This window comes from Solanum pennellii, chromosome 8, assembly GCF_001406875.1.
Source record: "Solanum pennellii chromosome 8, SPENNV200".
In the NCBI taxonomy this organism is placed as follows: Eukaryota; Viridiplantae; Streptophyta; class Magnoliopsida; order Solanales; family Solanaceae; genus Solanum; species Solanum pennellii.
In genome coordinates, this window is record NC_028644.1 from 69,223,917 (window position 1) to 69,242,224 (window position 18,308).

The 18,308-nt window shown below is 29.4% G+C and overlaps 2 protein-coding genes and 2 non-coding genes across 4 annotated transcripts; 2 read left to right on the plus strand and 2 right to left on the minus strand.

The window, feature by feature from the left end:
• Positions 1-4,338: 4,338 nt before the first annotated feature.
• Positions 4,339-8,475, minus strand: LOC114078472. Its single transcript, XM_027919390.1, has 2 exons — positions 6,198-8,475; positions 4,339-4,419 (listed from the first exon to the last, which is right to left on the minus strand). Exon 1 carries the CDS (start codon positions 8,163-8,165, stop codon positions 6,228-6,230), a length of 1,938 nt encoding a protein of 645 aa, XP_027775191.1. The 5' UTR covers positions 8,166-8,475; the 3' UTR covers positions 4,339-4,419; positions 6,198-6,227.
• A 479-nt stretch (positions 8,476-8,954) lies between these two features.
• On the plus strand, positions 8,955-9,027 carry TRNAA-AGC. The gene has a single exon. It is a non-coding gene; the product is annotated as a tRNA-Ala (tRNA).
• Positions 9,028-10,509: 1,482 nt separating this feature from the next.
• TRNAA-AGC lies at positions 10,510-10,582 on the plus strand. The gene has a single exon. It is a non-coding gene; the product is annotated as a tRNA-Ala (tRNA).
• Positions 10,583-11,865: 1,283 nt separating this feature from the next.
• Positions 11,866-13,353, minus strand: LOC107027984 (protein LURP-one-related 17). The gene is made up of 2 exons (XM_015229034.2): positions 13,000-13,353; positions 11,866-12,381 (listed from the first exon to the last, which is right to left on the minus strand). The coding sequence occupies exons 1-2, from the start codon at positions 13,291-13,293 to the stop codon at positions 11,983-11,985; spliced, it is 693 nt and encodes a 230-aa protein (XP_015084520.1). The 5' UTR covers positions 13,294-13,353; the 3' UTR covers positions 11,866-11,982.
• Between the last annotated feature and the right edge of the window lie 4,955 nt (positions 13,354-18,308).

An 18,308-nucleotide genomic window follows, 5' to 3' on the forward strand; every position in this document is an offset into this window, starting at 1 on the left:
ACAATTAATAAAGGGAAAAGGGTTAAAAATGTCCTCAACGTCTTGAAAATAAATCAAAAGTGTCTTCCTTTCACTTATTAGATCAAAAATATCCTTTAAGATTATTTTTAAGGTTAAAAATGTCCTTCTTTAATAGAATTATAATATGACATAAATAAATTTTTAAATTAAAAACACGTGGCATTTAAGTATTGGTCCACATGAATTTTTGACCCAACTCAATGAAACTGACCTACCTCTTTTAATATAACTCAGCTGATTCTTTGATTTTTTTTTTCGAATCTACTTGATTTATTGAACAAATTTCACTACTGTTGATTTGTTTGAGTGTCAAAGACTAAAATCTATTGGGAACATTGTTGTTGTAGTTTGGATTTAATCCTGGATCAAATAAAATTCTTGTTGCGTACTCACGTATGATTGATCAAGGAAACTAGACCTTCGTAGGACGATCGAACGGATCGTGATCACGAATATCCTCGATGGTTCCACTGCGGGGATTGTCACCATGTGCAGACGAAGGTTACTGGTGGCACATTGGGATGCAATGAAGTTTTTGGTGGAAGTGAGCACTTGTTCCTCAATAATAAGAAACAGGAAGATGGAAGTCCAATGCAGTCATCGATCAAATTCTTTAAGTTGGATCAAAAATTTACGTGGACCAATCTTTTATGTCATTTGTTTAATTTAAAAATTTATTTATGCCATGTCAAAATGTTGTTAAAGAAAGACATTTTTAACCTTAAAAATAATCTTAAGTGCATTTTTTATCTAACAGGTTGAAGGAGGACATTTTTGATCTATTTTCAATACATTGAGGGCATTTTTAACCCTTTTCCCATTAATAAATCACACTAATAGTAAGAGACTTTATAATAGTGTCATTAGTATATGAATAATTTGTGTTTTTAGCTTCTCCTTATAATTCGTAAAATGTGTATTTTGAATTCCCATAGATTTAAGGCCCGTTTGGTCATGCGATATAACATCATAATATGGAATCATGATATGAAATTAAAATTTTGTTTGGATATGCGATATGAAATTTTGGTGTTGTATATTTTCTCATAAACATAAAAATCTCATAAGTTAAAACTACTAAAATAGCGCAATTATTTATTCAATATTATCAAATAAACAAAAAATCATAAAATAGTATAACAAATTGTTACAAGGTTATTTGTTCTCAAATTAAGTAAATGTTTCATCAATATATTTGAGTAAAAATGAAACACCTTTCACGGGTTCTTCAAGATTTTATTACTCAACAATCATGAGCTAAAGTGATTATATGTTAGTGAGAATAATAAATTTTATGTCAGTGAGAATAATAAATTTTTAAAACAGTTCGAAAGGATGTCTTCCGCGAGTTGTAAGATAGTATTCAGCCGTGTTTTTCGAACTAACTTTCAGGCCGAGAAACATAGTCTGTGGAAAATGGCGGAACACTAGGAGCAAGTCGAAAGGAAATAGACATGATGAACTACTCTACCTCCAATTTTCATAGTAAAGAAATCTACAGAAAAAACAGCTGAAACAATTATAGAGAAGGATAGCATGCCATTTACTACAATGCATTAACTAAGACCAACAATCTGCAAGAAGCATACATATTACTCATCTTACAGGGTCCTAAAACTTCTAACTCCCCAAAAATCTTGCAATTTACAAACTTTCAAACTAGAAGCACAGTTATGTTTCATTGTCATAGTCAGTCTTACACATACTGAGATCATCCAAAGTGCTGAATTCACCTAAAAGAGATCCATAGTTATCGATGATTGGTAAGCCTAATTTCAGTGAAAATTTGACTGCCCTGTTATCACCTGGAAGTTGCATCCATTCCCCCTTCCATAAATTTTCATCATCTTCTTGCTTCTCCCCTGCACTAGAATCAGTTGGCATATAGCTTTGCAGCTCAACCTCCTTTGAGCTCAGAAGATCGAATTTCTTATACTGATAAGTATAGAAAGCTTCTTCAGCAGTGCCTATTTCGTGAGAATCAATCCTTTCCTCATTTCCACCATTTGATGAATCTGAGATTGGAACATTAATATCTGATCCACCAGCTGATTCGAGTTCACGATTTACATTTATATGTCCTGACTCGACATTGACTAATTTCTCTGATTTCTCATCTTGTGTAGAATGAGTTTGTTCATTACCACGTTGCCGCTTCGCATGGACTAGTCTCTCAAACTCGAGCTTCTTAGATTGATAAGCCTGGAAAGCTTCTTCAGCAGTGCCAAAAGTCCCCAGCCAAATTCTTTTCTTACTGATGGGGTTTCTAATCTCAGATGTATATTTGCCTGAATCCTTTCTCTTGTGAACCCTAAAGAAACGTGTTACTGTTTTGTGAGAATCAATTTTGTCATTTCTTCTTCTCACTCTAGCAGTATTTAAGGTCTGATCATGATTAGCCACAGATACGGATGGCACAACAGGTGATTCAGGCTGCTGAACTTGATCACAGTCCTTAAGTTTATTCTCCTTATTTCCCTGCTGACCTAATCTCTCAAGCTCGGACTTCTTGGACAAATAAGCTTGTGAAGCCTCTTCAACTGTGTCAAAAGTTCCCAACCATACTCTCTTGTGCTTAATTCGATCGGTAATCACAGCACCATACCTTCCTTTCTTTTGCCTACGGATTCCAACTAAGCTTACCTTGGCTTTAGGATCGCAACTTGTAGTAGTATTACACTCATCACATGATTCTGTGCCATGTACATTATCCATTAGATGTGTGGTTTCTCTAGAAGACTCGAGTTCTTTTTCTGATGTCTTGTTCTTGTGAACCCCAACAATATCTGGTGTTGCTTTGTGAGAATCGATTCTCTTATTTCTTCTACCACCACTAGCAGCATTCAAGGTTTGGTCATTATTTATGGACAAGGATTCCACAAGTGATTCAGGCTGCTGAATTGATCACGAGTCTCCTTATTACCCTGTTGATTTAATTTCTGATTCTCAAGCTCAGACTTCTTAGAGAAATAAGCTTGTGAAGCCTCATCAACGGTGTCAAAAGTGCCCAACCATACTTGCTTATGCCTAGTTGTGTCTGTAATCACTGCACCATACCTCCCATTCTTTTGCCTACGCACTCCAATTAAGTTTATTTTGGCTTTAGGGTTGCCTGTACTAGTATTACATTGATCAGATGATTCTGTGGCATGGACACTACCCATTAGACATGAGGCGTCTTTAGAAAATTCAGGATCTTTCTCTGACGTCTTGCTTTTGTGAACCTCAACGACATGTGTTGTTCCATGAAAATCAATTCTTCCAATTCTCATACCCACACTAGCAGTATCTAAGGTTTGAACACCCTCCACAGACAAGGATGCGTGTACAACAGGTGATTCAGGCTGCTGAATTTGACCATAATTCTTCTTTGGTCTATTGTCCTTATTATGCTGCTGGCTTAATTTCTCATTCTCAAGCTCAGACTTCTTGGAGAAATAAGCTTGTGAAGCCTCTTCAACAGTGTCAAAAGTGCCCAACCATACTTGCTTATGCTTAGAGGTGTCTGTAATCACAGCACCATACCTTCCATTCTTTTGCCTTCGCACACCAAGTAAGCTTATCTTGGCTTCAAAATTGCTTGTACTAGTACTACATTCGTCAAATGATTCTGTGTTTTGGACAACACTACCCATTAGACATTGGGTTTCTTTGGAAGATTCGGATACTTCTCCTGACATCTTGTTCTTGTGAACTTCAACGATATGTGGTGTTCTCTCGTGAGAATCGATTCTTCTATTTCTACAACCCACACTAGCACTATCTAAGGTTTGATCATTAGCCACAGACATGGATGACAACACAACAGGTGATTCAGGCAGCTGAATTTGATCACTATTCTCCTTCGGTTTATTGTCCTTATTACCTTGTTGTCTTAGCATCTCAAACTCAGACTTCTTGGAGAAATAAGCTTGTGAAGCCTCTTCAACAGTGTCAAAAGTGCCTAACCATACCTGCTTATGCCTAATTTGGTCTGTAATTACAGCACCATACCTCCCATTCTTTTGCCTTCTCACTCCAATTAAACTTATCTTAGCTTTATTAGATGATTCTGTGTCACCATGGACATTAGACATCAAACATGATTTGTGCATAAATGGCTCTTTTCCTTGAAATTTGTGCATGTTAAAGCTAAAGCCTTTAAGCTCCTCATCAGTACCCAAGAAAGCCCCTTTTTCCCTCATTTGCCATTCATTTACAAATAAGGGCATTTCACCATCAGTTTCTTGTTTGTTACTTTGTGCTTTGTGATTTGTGTGTTGTAAAGGAATAGCAGACTTTACCTTATCAACAAAAATCTCTAGTTGCTCAATTTGTGTCATCTTCTGTTTCTTGCTGCTGCTTTTTCCTTCTTCTTCTTCTGCTAGTAGTCCTTCTTGATCAGTTTCCATGGAGATTCTGTAAAAAAAAAAAAAAACTACAATGTTCAGTGAATTGATAAATTTCTTGATGAGTTGAAAGGTTTTTTCAATTTTTGTTTTTGGAATTATTGACTGAGCATTTATGAGAGTGTTTTGCCACACAGTTCTTTCTACAGTAGTAGTACTCTACTCATTCTGTTTCAGTAATTGAAGGAAGTTTTATTATTTATTATTATTATTATTATTCCTAATGTTAAAATAACTATATAAAAAATTAAGTTAAATTTATAGTTTTAAAAGATTATATAGTAAAATACGTATATTATAGCATAGAGCCAAGTGAAATAAAAAAGGGAGTACTACAATAAATTTTCCATTTGGACACATGTTTTATTATTTATGTTTAATTGTTGCATATATTCTCTTATTTTAATCAGAAAGGGTTCTTCTTTTGGTATTGTTGTCTCATTAATGAGATTGTATTAATAAATAACTTGTCTTTAAAATGCCTAGGTGATGCTAGGGGCATGTTTGGACATACAGTTTTTATCTCTAAATAAAAATAAAAATGAAATGTTTGGTAAATGGTAATAGATGACACTTCAAAAAAATATGAGTTTCAAGTTTGAAACAACGATTTTGATAGTTTTCCAAGTAAATATTTTTTCACTCACAAAACTTCTACTTTTATTTCTAAGCTATAATTTTCCCCTTCCAATATCATAAAATTTTTATGTTCAAATGCATATCAAATCATTTACTCATAGTCAATCAGATATATATTTCATCCGATAGGTGTTCCAATTTTTTTTTTTTCATTTGACTCCTCTTGCAACTTATGGCCTTTTGGAGCACGGTTTAAAGATTAATTTTTAAGCAAACTGAATTTTTTTAATAAAATCTTAAACCATCATCTAGAATTTCGCAAAGTAATTTATAAACGTGAAGCGATCATTCAATGTTTTTATTTATGAGATTGAATAATATAGGAGCAATTATTTTACTCAAGTCTTGTTTGTAATTTCTATAAAGTATGATTGTATGACACTAAATCCACAAGATCCTAGCTTCTCAATCTTTTCAGCTATCAATAGGAGGTCGTAAAAAATTGAAATTATGTTAGGGAAAGTCTTCTCATTTCACAGTCAAGACTGAATATTGTAATGAGATATTGCATAGACATTAACTACTATCAACTAAAACTTGAAACTATCAAAAAAGTTTTTGCAATGAGAACAAACTAGAGAAATTGACTCTTGACAATGAAAATTCCACCTAAATGTGTGATACGTTTTGGAACTCCACTCGTGCTTCATAACAAACCATTTAATGTGTGTTTCTCTTCGATAAATATTTATCTCTATTAGATGTTTGTATCACATTGATTTGACTTACCACATAGCTAAGTAATTTGATGAAGTGAGGATATACTCTACATAATATATATATATGCATTCACATGTAATACATTTAGTTTAGTTTTGTGTAGAACAAAAGATACGAATAAATTTCTAATTACCCACAGTTATGGTCTTCAATATAAGTAGCTACACACATCCCAAGTTATGGCTGAAATTTCTATTTATTTCTTAATTTATTGTTCTTTGTATTTCTTGGATTTATAGTCATCTGTTGTGTGCTATTTACAAGTTCAAATTTTGCTGCTTCTTTACAAGGAAAATATCAGACTTGACTGATGCTGCATGAAATAGTTAGGATGACCAAAAATTGCAAGAAACTTACCTATTACTAGTATCTACAGAATCCTAAAACTGCAAGCAAATCCAAAAATCTTCTCGCAATTTACAAACTTACAGTTCATAAGCAATGTGAAACATAGTTACGTTATTGATGATTGTCATCCTCAGTCTTATAAATACTGAGATCATCCAAAGTACTGAATTCACCTAAAAGATATCCATAGTTATCGATGATTGGTAAGCCCAGAATCAGTGAAAACATGGCTGCCCTGTTATCACCTGGAAGTTGCACCCATTCCCCCTTCCATAAATCTCCATCATCCTCTTGACCTTCTTGCTTCTCCCCTGCAGTAGACTCTGTTAGCATATTGCTTTGCAGCTCGACCTCCTTTGAACTCAGAAGATCGAATTTATTAGACTGATAAGAATTAATACTTCGTATAGTTTCTTCATTAGATAAATTTGAGAACAGAACATCAATATCTGGTGATCCACTAGCTGATTCGGGATGAAATGGTTCACAATTTACATTTTCATGTCCTTGCCTGACACTGACTGATTTCTCTGAGTTCCTTAGCTTATTAGTGCATTGTTGTTGCTTTGCTTCGATTAATTTATGAAACTCAAGCCTCTTAGATTGATAAGCATGGGAAGCCTCTTCAGCACTGTCAAAAGTTCCCAACCAAATTTTCTTTTTAGTGATGGGGTTTGTAATCTGAGATGTATATCTCCCAGTTGTCTTGCTACTGTAAGCTCCAATAAGATGTGTTGTGGTTTTGTGAGAACCGATTCTTTTAGCACTTCCACTATCACAAGCAGTAGTATCTAAGGATGCCACAACAAACGGTGATTCAGGCTGCTGAATTTTATCATAGTTTTTCTTCTGATTATTCTTCGCATCTCCCTGTTGTCTCAATATCTTAAACTCAGACTTCTTAGACCAATAAGCATGTGAAGCCTTTTCAATAGAGTCAAAAGTGCCCAAGCATACTTTCTTGTGCTTAATTGGGTCTGTAATCACAGCTGCATATCTCCCATTCTTTTGCCTACGGATTCCAGTTATGCTTATCCTGGCTTTAGGATCACAGCTTGTAGTAATACAACACTCATCAGATGACTCAACGCATGAGGTTGCTTTAGAAGATTTAGGTTCTTCCCCTTGGGAATTGATTCTTTTAGCTATTCCACTTTCACTAGCAGCAGTATCTAATGATGCCACCACAAACGATGATTCAAGCTGCTGAATATGATCGCAATTCTTCTTCAGTATATTCTGCTGATTTCCCTGTTGGCTTAATTTCTCAAACTCCGACTTCTTATAGAAATAAGCTTGTGAAGCCTCTTCAACTGTGTCAAAAGTCCCCAACCGGACTCTCTTATGCGTAAATGGATCTGTAATAACAGCTGCATATCTCCCATTCTTTTGCCTTCTGGCTCCAATCAAGCTTACCTTAACTTTAGGATTGCAACTTGTAGTATTGTTATAGTCATCAGATGATTTTGTGCCACAAACATTAGCCATTAAACCTAAGTTGAACACTCTGGATTCCTCTTTAGCTATACGAAAAACTTCTTCAACACTGCCTATTTCGTGAGAATCAATCCTTTGCTCGGTTCCTCCATTAAATGAACTTGAGATCACAACATCAATTTCTGATTCCCAAGTTGATTCCATGTGACATACTTCACCATTCACATTTTCATTACCTTGCTTTACATTGACTAATTCCTCTGATTTCTCAGAATAATATTTTCCTCTCTTGTAAACCTCAACAATACTTCTCGTTTCACGTTTTCTTTTACTCTTCTTATTTCCTTGATTCCTTAATTTCTCATTCTCAAACTCAGATTTCTTAGAGAAATAAGCTTGTGAAGCCTCTTCAACAGTGTCAAAAGTGCCTAACCATACTTTCTTATGCCTAATTTGATCAGTAATCACAGCAGCATATCTCCCATTCTTTTGCCTTCGGATTCCAATTAAGCTTACATTCTCTTTAGGTTTGCAGTTTTTACTAATATTACACTCATCATATTCAAGTGTTTCCCCTTGATTGACATTAACTACTAATTTCTTAGAATCCATGTAATTTTGTTGTAAAAAAGGAGTTATAAGCTTTACCTGTTATCAGAAGAAAAATCTCATCAACTCCAGTCACCGGCTGATTAACTGATGACGATGATCCGTTTAGGGTGCAACATCCGGGTCGGACTCTACCATTCGGGTCATCTTGCTGCTCAATTGATCAACTTCCATGGCGATTCTGTTAATAAAAAAAAAACGGCAAATACATTGAATTGAATGAAGTATTTAGGGTGAGATGAAAGAGGGAAATTGCGATTTGTTGGAATTCGAATTGAACAAGAGTACTTTCTCGCCCCCATTGTCCATGCAAAGTACTATATTTTTTTATTTTTTTTTATTTTATTTTTTAAGTTTAAAATATATATAAATTTTTGTTTATTATTTTAATTTCTTTTTAATAATATTGACAAGTAAAATTACAAATCATAAATTGAGTAGGAGGAAGTGATATTTTTGGATCTCCACTCAAGCTCCATAACAATCAATTTGAAGCAATTGCTCATCATTCTCATAAATATTTAATTGAATATTGCTATCGAATTATTTTAATTTTATAAAATTAAGTAATTTAATAAAGTAAAAATGTATATTACGAAATTTTAGAACATCTTAGTAAAGAATGTATATGTTTAATATCATCTGAATGATGAGTAGAATCGGGATTTTTTTGCATTCTTACAAAATAAATTTAAAAGAATAATTCTTTTAGATTTTTATGTGTAAAAAGTATGGATCCTTGTGAGAACAATATGAATAAATCAAAAGCAAATCTAAAATCTTTGCCACCATGGGGATGTAGCTCAGATGGTAGAGCGCTCGCTTAGCATGCGAGAGGTACGGGGATCGATACCCCGCATCTCCATTTTTTTTTTTACGGAATAAGGTTGTCACTTTATTTTATCGAATTAGTGATCTCATAAATCGAGTTTGGGAAGGTTATCACTTTATTTTATTGGATCGATGAATTTATAAATCGAGTTTGGGAAAGTGATATTTATGCAAATCTTATTTTTATATTGGGTAAACTGTAAAGTCTTAGATTTTTTTGTTAAATCCCTCAATTCAAAAATAGTATTTTCATAACAAGTTAGAAAAATATATACGTAAAAAAGTTATACTGAAAAAGACTAAAGTATTGAAAACAAGAAAACAATAAATATAATTTAAAAAAAAAAACAGAATAGCATTGTAATAAAACAGAGGAATACAATAGTATTGACACAATAATGGTGAAATTGATATGGAAAACCAAATAAGGTATTCTAAACTAGTGTCATATTCATGGACAGAATAAATAGACGACCATTAAATATACTAATCTTGCTAGTTGGAAGTAAAATTTCAAAGATATTATTGGTGTCATAGATAAAACGAAATAGTTTTGGGATAACTTTAGTTTGGTTATAGAAGTTGAGATGATTTATCTTATGACTAATAATTAGTGTGGAGATAAATTAATTTTGTCTCCGGGTGGAATAATAGTTTTAAATAATTTGTCCAGGATAAAATATTCATCTAGTGTTTGACATAGATTTTCAAATATTATTTGGAAAATATATTTCACTTATTTAGAAAATATGTTTTATACCTATAAGTTTTAAAAATATCAAAATTAACCATAAATTTGTATTATAAGTCAATTGGATCTTTGTTACAACAATAATAATTAGTGTCCATGACACAAAGCAATGTGGTAATTTGGCGTGAGTGCAACAAACATCATTTTATATTGTGAAGTAGACAAAACACATGACTTTGTTATCTTTTGAGCCGATTGTTCATCATTTTCATAAATAATCATATCATCATTTAACATTCACCGAATATATTATTTCTACTTTGAAATTAACGTAAAAAATTATATAATACAACGTAGCAACAACAATAGAGGGTGTTTTTGTAAAAGATAAAAGTTTGAGGTAAAATTTCAATTTTTAAAAGATCCCAAATAATGAGATTTGACCCAAATACTAGAAAAAACTAGTATTTGGAAATTTGGGATATTTGCCAAATAATGACAAAGTGTATGGACAAACAATTTGCCAAGTTTTTCGCAAATATTATTTGAGGAATCTACAGGTCCTTAGAATGACAAAAAATCTCTCTTTAAACCGCTTTATATTTTTACATATTTTACACTAATGAAGGACAATTTTATAATAAAACAATTTACTCATAGAAATTATGCAATTCATATTATTTTTATACGAATAAACCAAATATGGACTAAAAGCTAATCTCATTATAACTAATTCCAACATAACTAATTTCATAATATTTGGGCTTCCAACTAAATAACCTTCAAATATGTTAAATATAAATTTCAATATTTTAGTAAACAAAAGGGGATGTAGCTCAGATGGTAGAGCGCTCGCTTAGCATGCGAGAGGTACGGGGATCGATACCCCGCATCTCCATTTTAGTTTTTTTTTTTTTTTTTAAAGAAAATGATAATTGAAATATATAAAATTCGATAGAATTTTAAACTATTGACAGCAAAAAAATTTTATAAGTTTTTCTTAATACTTATTTTCCAAAAAAGTAAGAAAGTTTGTAAAAAAAAATAATCTCGTGTTCGGTATCTTGGAACTTGATTAAATTTGAATTCACGCCAAAAAGTATTACATTAAAAGTAAAGCACTCCCTAACAAAGAGACTTCATACCAAGGTTCATTGTAAATTGTTATATTTACTTCATATATGGCCCTATTATGCTAATTAGTACCTAATCACACTACTAATTTGGATGAAGAAGAAGAAAAATGATTAATATATCAGAAATTGATTAGTTTAATTTCCATTTTTTTTTTTTGGAGTTTTCAATTCAGCCACCGTCCTTGAATTTGTCTTTCTGAGCAAAAGGAATACAATTAATACCAAACTAGACAACTTTGATTTGATCTCTATATAGCAAAGTATGAGTACAAATTTAACTTTGAAAAATATATGTCCACATTAACTTTCGTTTTGGCCATAGATTTTGATGTTGAAATTTCAAAATAAAAATTAAAATGAGTTTTTAAAGTTGTAATTCTTAGAATTTGAAGTTATATTTGGATAACCAGTTTATCGGGAAAAATAAAAGTTTTGTGAGTCAAAGTCACGAAGTCACAAAAACGAATCTAGGCTAATTTTTGAGAACTTAAAAGTATTTGAAGATCAAATTTTCAAAATATCTAATCAATTTCATGATCATTTAAAGATAAAATTTAAAATTGACTTCCAAAATTTATAATCAAACGTTAGCTTATTTGTATCACTTCTCACCAAAGAATGGTAAATATAGTGATGATAGTAGCAATAATAGTAAAAACTAGATCGACATCAAACCACATATTAAAATGATTGATTTTAAATTTAACTCTATCTCTAAAATATCACGATCCTGAAAATAATACTCTTTGCATCTTAATTTTCTTAATTAATATAGGACACTTAACACCCATTGCATCTTAACACTCTCCATTATTAGGGTCTAAACCATTACTTGAGAGACCATCTTTGATCCTAGGCAAAAACACTTTGATTTGCGCGTCTAGTTAATTTATCTGGATATCAGTAACATAAATTACTTTAATATTAGAATTTAACATTTGATAAACGAAAAATAAGATCAAATTTAACCTTGATATCATTTTATAAAATAATAAACCTATTGTTGGCTTGCTCCTAATTCTAACCATAAAAATTACCTATCTTATATATTAGACGATCACGATATATTATCGAAGATCATATAATAAAGTGATAACATCACATTTACTCAAATGTGATCACTACATAAAATTAACTAACATATATTGAAACAACTTATAAATTAGGAGAACATTTGGTCTAACAACAACACCATAGCCATGGCAAATCCAGAATCAAATCCTGGCATTACAATTAATACAAAAACTTCTAATCCAAAAGTAACACCACCAATTACTGCTTGTTTCTTCCTAATTTCTGCCACAACATTTCTTGATTTTGCATCCAACACTTTACATGTTCTGTTTGCATATGACCCTTCAATAATATAAGAATATGTCTTGTTTGATGATGTTCCATGATAATAAACATGGGCAAGTACATTAATATTACTATGTAAAATCTTCATTTGTTTCTTTACACAAAATATAGGCTTCTTTCTTAATGATGATGCCTTGTAATCATGATCTCCAAGTACTTCTCCTTCATATATGAACCAATTATTGTCTACTATCCTTAGTTTCTGGCAAAAAGATCGAGTCAGAATATTCACTAATGGTTCAAAAATATAAAAAAAATAAACAAGGAATTACTATACATACCTTTTTTTTTTTTAAATCAAACTTACAAAAATTGATATATCCTTTATAATTTGCTTATATTCCTAGTTATATTTTAGATGACTTAATGATTTAAAATTTCTTAATGCTATTATGTTATGTAAAAGATAACTACAAATAAAAATATATTAAAATAAAACTATAAAAATAAGTTAGTATTTGGCCATACATATCTAGACTTCAAAGTTCCAACTAGTAAAATACATATCTAGACTTCAAACACAATTTCTAATACTTAAATTTTCAAATTTCAAACTTTAAATCTACGGCCAAACAAGAGGTGTAAGATTGTATCAAGTTGGCAAAGTAGAGTTGTTATTTGCTAAGATAGGATTAGTCTACCTAATTAATAGTTGTTGATATTTGTTAAACATATTAAAAGTAGTTCTTCTGTCTATGGTCAATACAATATTAACTCTCGAAAAATAAAATATGACAGATAAAATGGAACAAAGAGAGTATTAATTATTCGAAAAAATAAAATATAACAGGTAAAATGAAACGGAGAAAATATTAATTACCTTATGGCGACATATAGTGAGAATAGGTTTTCCAGAAGCATCCATTAAAATAGTTTGGTCACGTCTACCAGAATAATTATCAACTCTATACACTAAATTTCCATCGGACCCAATAACTGTAAATCCTTTACAGCTAAATATAAGTGATTTTCTCCATACTGTTAAAGATATACACGATGACGATAACGATGACGACGATGATGTTGTTGTTAATTCCTTGCAGCTGCTATTATTGTTCTTGAAATCTTGATGATTAAAAGATCTGAAACTTATTGATTTTAAGAAGAGAAGCATTTTTTTCTTGTTTTCGAATAATTCTCTCTCTAGATATGTAATTTTTTTTTTTTTTTGGAAACTTTTTGGCTAACGTAAGATAGGAAATGAGATATTTATAGATGCTGTGATTTTATTTTATTTTTTAATTTCTGGATGTAATTCAATTATTATTTTGTAGTGTTTGTAAAAAAGGAGACAGATAAATATAACATGTGGCTGTTGCACATTGGTTGAGGCAGTATATCTTGTGTACGACGTCGTGTTTTAATTATCTATAGTAGAATGAATAATTGTATGATTGTCAAATACCTTCGATCAGGATAAAACAGTTTTGTATTTTATTTTTGTATTATTATACTTTATATCTTATAAGTATTAAATTTTTTTTTAGGGATAATAATATACTTCATATGTTTATTTTTAATTTTTATATTGTGTTTTTTGAAAATTAATTAAATTACATTAATTTGATATTTCAAACAAAAAATATTAGATATTTAAAAACTATAAGAAAAGTATCAATTTCATATTTTTTGCATTTAAATGTGATGAAAAAAAAATAACATAAAACGCTAATTAAAATTCTCGACATTCGAGTCTAATAAGGAAATCATGACAATTAAAGTGGACAGAGACAGTAATTGTCATTATATTATACTCCCGTTGTCCCATTTTATCTGAGGTAGTTTGACTTGTCACTGAATTCAAGAAAGAACGGAAGACTTTTAAAGCTTGTGGTGCAAAATTAACGATAGAAATTTGTGTGGCTGTACATTATTTCAGTAAGAGTAAAATAAACATTTTATAGTTAAATTGTTACTTAATATAGTAATATGTCAATTTTTTTTAAAACTCACTAAAAATAAATAAGTCAAATAAATTGGGACAAAAAAAGTAATTAACATCAATAATAAATTTGAATATTTATAAATAACACTTTATATAAATATTACTAAAACTTCAACAACCAAGCATAAACCGCAAAAAAAATTTGCTATTACTCTCTCTGTTTCTAATTACTTGTCTACTTTCGTTTTTTAGTTGTCCCTAATTGTTTGTCCATTTTGACAAATTAAAAAAGAATAATTCTTTTTACTTATCATACCCTTAATTAATTACTTTGAAAAAAATAAAATTTCTTAAAAATCTTAAAGTTTTAATTTATTTATTTTATAATTAATATAATAAGAATAACATGATAAATTTATTATATCAATAATTATTTTCTTAATAAGTGTATCAATTCAAAGCGAATAAGTAATTAAATAGTGAAGGAGGAATCATTCATAAAACTTTAACTTTTTTTCTATTTTAAATAGAGAATTAAGTTTTCTCATTTTTTTAATCAACTTGGTTTTTTAGTGAAAATAAATTTTCAAAATATTTTTGATCAGTCAAAACATGAAAAATTGGCATGATCAATACCAAACACACAATATGAGACTATAGTCAAACCGTGATGATTGTTGGAAAATGTGCCACGTGTATGATTAAGTTAATTGAATTATGAGATTCCTTATTGTTTGTCCTCTTACTAATTTGTTTAATTTTTTAATATTCTTTTAATTTTGTCTCCTAAATCAGAGTTAGGAACTTCGATTAACGATATATCTTGTTAATAAGAGACAAAATATTGAACCACAAATTCTGGAAGGTAAATTATCAATTCTTAAGACATTGCCGCTGTTTCTTTTTGACATTCATTTACACGACTTTTATGTGCTTAAATTATAAGTTTGATTATACGAAAAATATTATTATAAGCTGTTATTTTTTTAATGACAATATGATTATGAAAAAATCTATTTTAAATATAGATAAAAATTCATATAGTTTGATTTTAAAAAAATACCTATAACAATTAATATGAAATAGAAAAAATTTTAATTTCACACGCATGAAAAAAAAATTAGCCTGAACTTTAAAATTATCAATTTTTGTCATGAAAAAGAAAGAAACATATAAACCATCAAAGTCTTTTTTAATTTTTTCTAAAAGTTTGCACAAAATGATCAATTTAGTCAGTGTTGGTACTAGGAAGGACTCGATCCAATCCTTTTAATTTGTCACTTTATAAAATAAGAACACATTAAAAATGATTTAATTCTATTTTTTTATTATTAGGAATATATAATTTAATAAATAAAAGTTATTTTATTTAATCATTTAACTTTTTATATATAATGATCATTAGCTTAATATGGTGTCAAAAGTGCTGATTAGAAGTTTTGATTCCGAGCTCCACCTTTGCATATTCTTAAATAAGAATTTTTACGTCTTCAATTTAGAAAACAAAATCAAGTTCGAACGTGAAGAATTGAGTTAAAAATATATTATATAGTTAAGCAAAATATTTATGTTTTTTTCTGACCATTTAAGCTTATAAAATGAGATAATAATAATCACCACTCTAGTACTCCACAAAGAATATAATCATTTGAGTAAGAGATAAGATTGATTTAATTAAATATCTTCTTATTAATTTTCCTTGTTAAACAGGAGATTGATCATTGATGACTACATAAAGCAAAATTTAAGAAGAATTAGGACTCTAAAAATATGTATTAATTGCATTTTTAATAAAGTTTAATGCATGTGGCATAAAATTAAGGTAGGGGGACCTTATTACACTATTTCAGTATCAGTCACGTTATATTCAAAGAAAATATTTATGTGGGGCATAAGAATATTTATAAGTAGGCAACGCCACTATTTATAATTTAAAAAAATGCAGCACGAGAAATACACCTTTTTTCAATTATTATATAATAAAATGACAAAAACACGTAGTTCATATCTTTTTAAAAAAAAATATATTTTAATTTAATACATGGAACTAATTAAACTGAATTTTAATTTAACCAGCTTACTTTCCAGCATTTTCGATTTGATTTAATTTCTTTGTTAGTCAATACTCAAATCTTTGGAAAATTTTCCGGAAATAGATTATTTTTTTGCCTTTTTGAGTAGGCTGAGATTTTATAATGTCATGTTAAATTGTATGATTATTTTGTATAAAAACTTGAATCATAAGCGAATGGACAGAAACACACTTTTAACTATTAGATTATATAATCATATATTTCTTTTGTTTCAAGTTGCTTGACTTGATTTGGAGTTTGAAGATCAAATTAATTAATATTTGTTGTGAATTATAATTTCAGACATAGATTTTTATTTTTTTCCGAAGTATAATTTATACAATTATAAACTGCGTAAAAAATACTATAAAATACCATAATTATCAATTAAAAAATTTCAAAACTATTAGAAAAAAATAATTAATTAAAGAAAATATTGTTTAAATAATAAACAAAAACAAATTGAAACGTAAGAAATAATATATTTACATCCTTTATTTAAATATTTATACTAAACATCAGATATTATATATATAACTCAAGAACCCTCCAAATATCTGATCTTTAGCTAACAGTTCAGACATAGATTAAAATGCATGATATAAATACAAAATAAATTCAAGATTTTAGGCACCATATATATCATAGCAAATAATTAGTTTTGGTGAAATATTATTATATTAAATTATATATACTATGAAAGATATTTCAAAGATATGGCTGTCCCTATATATGATAGTCTCCTTTTCAACTTTACGTAACAAAGTGCATGTATTTCTTTGTGGCTCAACTTCTATTCACGTCTCTTCTTTAATGCCAAGACAAAAACTTGTGTCTAATATTTTCCTTCAAATTTTTTTTATAGTAGAAAATACAGTAATAGATAAGATTGTTTATTTTTTTATTAAATTAAAAATATTAAGTTCGAATTTTGAATATAAAACTTCTTTTAATAAGAAGCGCTTACTCTTGAATGAGGTCCTAGGCAGCACAACTCCAAAATAGTCAAACTAGAAGTATCAGATGAGAATAAAAAAAAATTATGGACATTAAAATATATGTGCAATATTAAATGAAAAACCAGTAACTTTATTTTTAGAGATCCCTATCACATATATATTATAAATAATATTGATGGCAGAAGTTGTTCTCTTGTTGTTTTATAGGTAGCAAAACCAACCAAGATTTGCTTGTTCCCCATGGTTTTGTGAGTATTATTTTATGTATAATTACTCTGCATATCCTTTGAAACAATTAGACAAGATATTAATAGTAACAATCAAATAAGATTAGAGATAATTAAAGTCTAATTAGATTGTTCTTACAACTAAGTGAAGGAAACATATACACTATTTTATTCTTCTTATTACTTTGTTTTGAGTCGCATCTAGAGTAAGTAAAATTGGGAGGTTAATTAACAACGAATATGTATTGTTATATTTAGTTAAAAATTATGAGTTTGAGTCTCTGAATATGAACTTTAAAAATATTTTATTACTCAAATGGATTTTTCGATACTCTCCGATGAAAATAATAACCATTTTAAATGGAATTCCTTTTATTAGAAAATACTTTATTTCTCATTATAATTAGTTAAAGTCTAATTAGATTGTTTTCCTACAAATTTTGTCTATTGCTATATGTAGTTTAAAATTTGGAGTTAGATATAATTTCTAAGAAAAAGAAAAAAAATTAAGTAATAAAGGTTTAATAGTTTATAGAACAAAATCTCTTATTATCTAATTAAATATATATTGTATCGATCCCTTAATTAATTCATATACATCACCCAAAGTATCAATAATATTCATGTTACTTTATAGGTGGCTTTTGGCAACACCAACCAAGATTTGCTTGTGTGCATGTGCTTTATTACACTAATTTTCCCTATATCCTGGGAAATACATATATAGTTGGTGAAGATTGAAGAAAATGTAACAATTATATATCAATTACTATTTTTTGGATGCACAATAAATAAATTTATTTATGTGCAATAACTCATAAATCATACAGTTTATAAAAAATATAAATTATACAACTAAATAAATTCAGTATGACGATCTCTAATTGAAAAAAAAAATTATTGATTATATTAAAAAAAAATCACTCATGCAACCAACTTAATGGGCGATATCATTAATTTGTTAGAGATATTTTTGAAGATTCTAC

Excerpts from the sequence above, each read along its gene's own strand:
- LOC114078472 (XM_027919390.1), bottom strand. The coding sequence starts at position 8,165 with ATGGATTCTAAGAAATTAGTAGTTAATGTCAATCAAGGGGAAACACTT.
- LOC107027984 (XM_015229034.2), bottom strand. The coding sequence starts at position 13,293 with ATGCTTCTCTTCTTAAAATCAATAAGTTTCAGATCTTTTAATCATCAA. Across the intron at positions 12,382-12,999 it reads TCACTATATGTCGCCATAAG|AAACTAAGGATAGTAGACAA; the intron begins GTAATTAATATT and ends TCTTTTTGCCAG.